We start from the raw sequence: 6,512 nt of genomic DNA on the forward strand, positions 1-6,512 counted from the left end.
CCTGTTATCTCTCAGCTCATCGAAAACTCAAGCATACTGAAGCAAAACCGAAGCACTCAGAGACAGTCTAAAGCACACTCTTTAGTATAGTGAAGCAAATAATACCGATAATAATAATATTTCATATAGAAATAAAATTTCCTCAATCGTAAACAAAAATCTGAAAATAAGTCAATATTTTACTTCTTCGCACAGCATTTTATGTGTACGGCTCTAATTTCAATTTTGGTTTTCATTTAAAAATACAACAACTGTTCTTTTTTTTCTTTCTTTTTTTTCATCATGGTTAAAAAAGCAAAAAAGAATGGACGCAAAACTACACGGACCGACCATGTACCTGTCTCTGTGTGAGTTATTTTCAGCATCCAAGTGTTGGTCCTCACAAAGAAAAAGAAAAAAACCTTGAGGTGCTACCTCATGGTCCCAATGATGAAGACAAAGCTTTATAATGGAACTATTATCATACTAATCTAAAATCTATATTTTGTGTCAATTATTGTTATGTAAAAAGAATATATATAGTATATATAGAAAATATATATTTTATTAATTAATATTTAATTATATATAAATATCCATATTCAATGCTGCTGTTCAACAGTTTTCCACATATATAAGTTTTGTGTTATTTAAATTCTAATGTTTTCAATTGTTTTTTTTGTTTTTGTTTTTTTGGAGGTTCTTTTACATGTTCAAATGTTGTTTAATACTAATAGCTTCATATTTAAATTCACAATGGCCCCAATGTACCTACTTTTTAAATAATTGTTGTGTACGTTTAACCAGTTTAATTTATGAGTAGTTTGTAACTAGGGAAGCTACAGTTAAATTTAAGATTATTGCTTGCCAATACTGCGCTAACAGTTACACCACAACTTTAACTATAGTAAATGTAATTAGCTTAATTAAAGAATATTAGAAGTAAAAGTGAGATAAACGCAAGTTCTAACCGTTGCATCCTCTCCAGACAGAATCCCTGGGTTCTTACTCAGGTCCAGATGAAGAAGAGAGTTGGAGTAGTCATCACTGGAGCACAGGGCCTGAGAAAGAGACGTGACACCTGGGAAGAAAGACAAAGAAAGGCTGAATCACACAGGAAATTTAAAGTCCACTAGAGAAAATGCTTCTATTTTGCATGTTTTAAATAATACACTTTTTTCATTACAAATTAAATCTTCTGCATAGGAATTTGAGAGAAATAAAAAAGAAAAGAAAAACGGATTGTCTCTAGGAATCATGTTCTCTAGGAAGATTTGAGAATGGCAAAAGAAGCATGTTGAGCTTTAATGAAAGCAAAAAGATCTGATTGTTTGTCCAAAGGAGTACAAACCAATGCACAAATATACATATTTGGGCAGTGACTTCGTTGACATTTTTTTTCAAATCCCGAACATTTCTTTGTATTTCCATCTTTGAATGACATTTTGAATCCTATATTTTCAATGTGGTCTCATACTTTTGGAGTCCACTGTTTATGACCACTAAACCACAACAACATACACACGATGCTCTGTAAGCAGAGTGGATTTTCATTTTGTTTCTAAATACATGAAGAAAATGCTAGTGAATGCATTTTGTAGCGTGAGACAAAAAGACAGCTCAACTAACTCTGTTAGGTGGCAGCTTGCCAGTGAACTCAACCAGTATGCTTTCTCACCAGGGAGTAAGAAAAACATCCCATTGCACTCTCTAAAAGGAGGAATTTACTCATCAAAATGTTAACCACCGCAACCTTTCATGATCCAGTCGTCTTCGGTTTTGCTTTTATGGTAGCTGTAGTTCATTTTTGATGTGTAAATTCTGTTTTTACTGCTGATAGGATGCTGACTTTACTTCATAGTTTGCTATAAATCCCAACCGGATGTGGCAGATGCCAAAATGAAACATCTCAATTTGAAATGAGTTGTATTCTCTGATGGCACAAGTTCATCTAAGTTCTGTATTCAAAGTTAAAACTTCTGCAGTTGTCACAAATCAGATTAAAAATAAAGATTAATGATGGGAGCTATTTTGAGTGGATGTTGATTCATGGCTCGTGTTAGAAGGCTATCCTTCTATCCACTCGGTTTAAAACTGTATTGATTGAAAGAGAAAACCAGAGATTTCGCAAAGCCTGGAAGCAGCCAAGGATGCTGGTAATTGAGTCTGGGCTCTCCAAGAGAAGACTGGCTCTTTGGTCACGACTCTGAAGCTCTAATGTCAGATGCAACTAATCTATCGATAATCTCACTGATTTAAGAGAGAACAGGAAGCTGATTCTAGATCAGAGGAGTGAGAGTCGTTATTTTACAGCCTGAAATGCTACAAAGAGATTGTGTAACAGAGTAAGCTAGGTAGATCTGCTAGGTAAAAAAGTTTATATTTCAGTTTATTTTATATTTTAAGTTTAAGTATTTGAAGTTATTCTAAGCACACAAAAACTATCTTTGAGATAGAGTGCTCAATAAAAATATAATAATATTAATAAATATAATAAGAAGTATAAAAATACAGAACTATATATGTGTGTATACATGCATAGTTTTATATTTGCATTATATATATATATATATATATTTTATTTTTTTATTTATTTATTTATTTTTGTTATATATTTTTAATTAATTTAAATATTAAATATTTGAAATTTTTACTTTTCTAGAAAGTTAGTGTAGTTATGGCATCTACCAGCAAGGGCTAATTGGAAATATGATCTCACGTGAACTTTGAAGGCTTCTACTTGTTCAGACTTCTAGTGAATGGTAATTGTGGGATATTTGTTATAGATTTAACCAGCAGAGGGCACTAAACCTCCAGGGACACATAGCTTCTGCACACACCCTTTGAAGAGAGCGACGTCTTGGAGAGGTTAAGTAGACGCAAGCCTTTACTGAGCCGACACACCTGCTGGATAAGGTTAGACACCCCTGTAAGGAAATTCACATTCATAAACACATTAGATCAGTCATAGACCAATTCAAACACAGCATATTATCACACAACTTCAGGCAAACACTGACGTTGTTGTAGTTACGTTCACAAATGCACACTTGTGATGTGACAAGCAATGACATGTGTCAGGCATGATGGCAGTCTGAAACTCTGACACTGATGCATATAGAGGGCATACCAGTTTTGGGGAAGCTGCTTTAACACCACAAGCTACTGACAAAAAAGTAGCTAATTATACTAAAGCTATTTAAAAGGAGAAGTATACATTTATACATTTATAAATAAAATACACAACCACACACACTCACAGACAAGCAGACAGACACACACATATGTTGGGTTTCCATGTTTTATGGGGACATTCCAAAGACGTAATGGTATTTATCTATCCCCTTACCCCCCTTATAACTCTACCCCTCACACAGAACTTTCTGCTATTTTAGATTTTCAAAAATCTGTTTATTATGTATGATTTATAAGATGTTTTCCACATGGGGACCAAAAAATGTCCCCACAAAGTCAAAATTTACTGGTATTACTATACTTGTGAGGACATTTAGTCCCCATAGTGTAGGGAATACCAGGGCCAGGACTTTTTATACTTAAGTGATAGTAAAGCCATTTATAATGTTGATTTAATAAATGCTGTTCTTGAGAACTATGGGATATAATACAGCCGAATACCCTGTGAAGTTCACTTCATAGGGCACTACTGGTCGACTCAAATGTACTTCTATTTTTACGCTATTTATAAATGTAAAAATAAATGGTAGTGTTACTAATACTTGCCCCCCTAAACACTGTACAGTACATACAAAATTACATAAAAACACACACATTAGAAAAGCACTTTCTAAAAGAACCCATTTTCAAATCAGCAACAGATGCAACACAATAAGTCAGCAAAGCAGAGACAAGAAAGAAAAAAAACACCCACTCAGAGACAGAAATAGCAGATGCACATGCTGATACAGAAAGTGTAAAAACAGACAAAGGCAGATAAATAGACAGAGAGGAGGGGAAGAGAGAGGTATAGTAGATAAAGAGAGACTTTGATGCATGTACCTTGGTTGTCCAATGTATTGTGGGCCAAGTTAATGGAGTGTATGACTGATGCTGGGTTTTCTGACAGGGCAGTGGCCATTTTCTGTGGGAAATCTCTAAATGACAGAAAGAAAGTGAGTAGAAACAGAACCGCAATACAAAGCACTGCACCCTTGGACAGAGATGAAATATGGAGGCAAAGATGTGACAGGGGAATAAGACTGGGAACGGCATAAAGGGAAAAATGACAGTGACAGAACAAGAAACGAACTTTTAGATGAAAAGAAAGAGAGTAAAGTAGCCAGAGTGATGAATAACAGAAAGAGAGCAATAGAGAGATTTATAACTCACGCTTTAAGGCCCACGTTTTCTAGCGTGAGCTCCTCCAGACTGCTGGATTTACTGACAGTGTGCAGAATCTGTTCTACGACCTCTGAACTCTGTGTGTGAGAAAAAAAGAGAAAAGCACTAGAATTCGATTCTTCAAGAAGATTCACCATAATGACTGTAATCACAGATTTCAGACATGAAGATCTATTTTTATATACACTAACGGTCAAAGGTATGGGATAGGCTGATTTGATCAAAAATACAGTAAAAACAGTACTATTGTGAAATATTAACACAATTTACAGTGGTGTGAAAAAGTTTTTGCCCCTTCCTGTTTTTTTTATTGTTTGCCTATTTGTCACATTTAAAAGATTCAGATCATCAAACAAATTTTTATTTTACACAAAGATAACCTGAGTAAATACAAACTGCAGTTTTGAAATTATGATTTCATTTATTAAGGGAAAAAAGCTGTCCAAACCTGCCTGGCACTACATGGAAAAGTAATTGCCCCCTAAATCTAATAACTGGTTGTGCCACCCTTTGCAGCAACAACTGCAATCAAGCGTTTGCGATAAATGGCAATGACTCTTTCACAGGAATTTTGGCCCACTCTTCTAGGAAGGGGGCAAAAACCTTTTCACGGCACTGTATAATAACTGTTTTCTATTTAATACATTTAAAAATGTAATTTATTCCCGTGATGGCAAAATTGCATTTTCAGCAGCCATTACTTCAGTTTTCAGTGTCACATGATCCTTCAGAAATCATTCTAATATTCTGATTTGGTGCGCAGTTGTTATCACTTGTTACTGGTGCTCAATTATTAATAATGGTTCTTAATATTATCAATGTTGAAAAACGTTTTTGCTGTTCAATATTTTTGTGCAAAATGTCATACATTCTTTAATGAAAAGAGTTTAAAAAGAACGGCATTTATTTAAAATAAACGATCAATTTTGATCAATTTAATGCATACTTGCCGAATAAAAGCATTCATTAATTCTTTTTAAAAATCTTACTTCAAACTTAAAAAAAAATGCTGCAAAAACATTGATAATAATAAGAGATGATTCTTGAGAAAGCTTATGATTGCATTACGATCAAATTAGTTTCCAAAGCAGCATGTAGATACAACCCTGATAATACCACAGTACTATTTTTGTAAGTGAAACAAACAAAAACAAAACAGAACTTGTTGAGAAGGTCATAAAAGATATTTACAATGTGCAAGTCTTTGCAATAGAGTTTGGTGAACCATGAGTTATACGCCATGGCTGCCACAATCACCGCAAGGTCCCTGTGACAAAAAGAGAAGCAGAAGAAAAAAATCTAAACAAATTGTCTCAGTGAAGTGCTGCAACAACCAGAGGCATTCTCATTTTTCTCATGCAAGCCCTCATAAGATTTCAAGCTCTCTTCAAGACTAAAATAGAGATGTTATTATTCAAGAAAAATGATAGATTCAGCAATAAATGCTCCCTGATTAGTCTAAGTGTGCCCGTTGGTGAAACAGTAAGAAACAAAAGAACAGCAGTTGAAATGCTCTGCACTATCAAGGCTTATTTGCTGATTCATTGTCTAAAACATTCTTCTTTTGCAAATACTTGTTCTTGAAACTCTACCCTTCCTGTATAGAGATATACCATTGACCACACTTACATGAACATCATTTTCTGATGAAAGACTATATACTTCTTGTTGGAAAATCCAACTCAAGATGGCATATGGAATATGGTTGCTGGTATCTATCTAGTCTGAGCTAGTCATTAGCTAATCCAAGATGGTCATTAGCTGGTGCAAGCTGGAAGAATATCTTGTAACAGCAACAAACCAGCTCAGTACCAGATGGTCATGGCAGTTTAATGTGGTCACGCTGGTTTTCGGTACATTGTAGTTGGTGATCCAACTAATAACCTACTTGCACCAGCTAATGACCTGCTACAGTACATATAATATAATATAATATAATATAATAAAAGTACTTATTTGGAATTTAAACGTCTCTACTCAAAAACTGCTACACAATTACTTCAGTCGCGTTAAAGATTACACACCTAACATTAAAGTTTTTAAATATACTTTTATATTGCAATAATTTCACATTCACCTATAGCCATTCAAACAACATAAAGACGGTATATTTTTAATATTTGTTCAATGGCATCTTCTTTATGACTGAAGGCGAGTATCACTAATCCCCCCCC

The 6,512-nt window shown here is 34.4% G+C and overlaps 1 protein-coding gene across 1 annotated transcript in view; it reads right to left on the minus strand.

Moving 5' to 3' along the window:
- The window catches only part of LOC107706283 (leucine-rich repeat-containing protein 16B-like), a 66,220-nt gene that overhangs the window by 34,602 nt on the left and 25,106 nt on the right, over positions 1–6,512 (minus strand). The window contains exons 9-13 of the mRNA XM_016509962.1: positions 5,530–5,605; positions 4,327–4,415; positions 3,997–4,091; positions 2,820–2,906; positions 951–1,060 (exon numbers count right to left, since the gene is read on the minus strand). Coding sequence (XP_016365448.1) covers positions 951–1,060; positions 2,820–2,906; positions 3,997–4,091; positions 4,327–4,415; positions 5,530–5,605 — 457 coding nt within the window. The remainder of the gene's footprint in view (positions 1–950; positions 1,061–2,819; positions 2,907–3,996; positions 4,092–4,326; positions 4,416–5,529; positions 5,606–6,512) is intronic.

Source organism: Sinocyclocheilus rhinocerous, unplaced genomic scaffold, assembly GCF_001515625.1.
Source record: "Sinocyclocheilus rhinocerous isolate Xijiao unplaced genomic scaffold, SAMN03320098_v1.1 scaffold444, whole genome shotgun sequence".
NCBI classification, from domain to species: Eukaryota; Metazoa; Chordata; class Actinopteri; order Cypriniformes; family Cyprinidae; genus Sinocyclocheilus; species Sinocyclocheilus rhinocerous.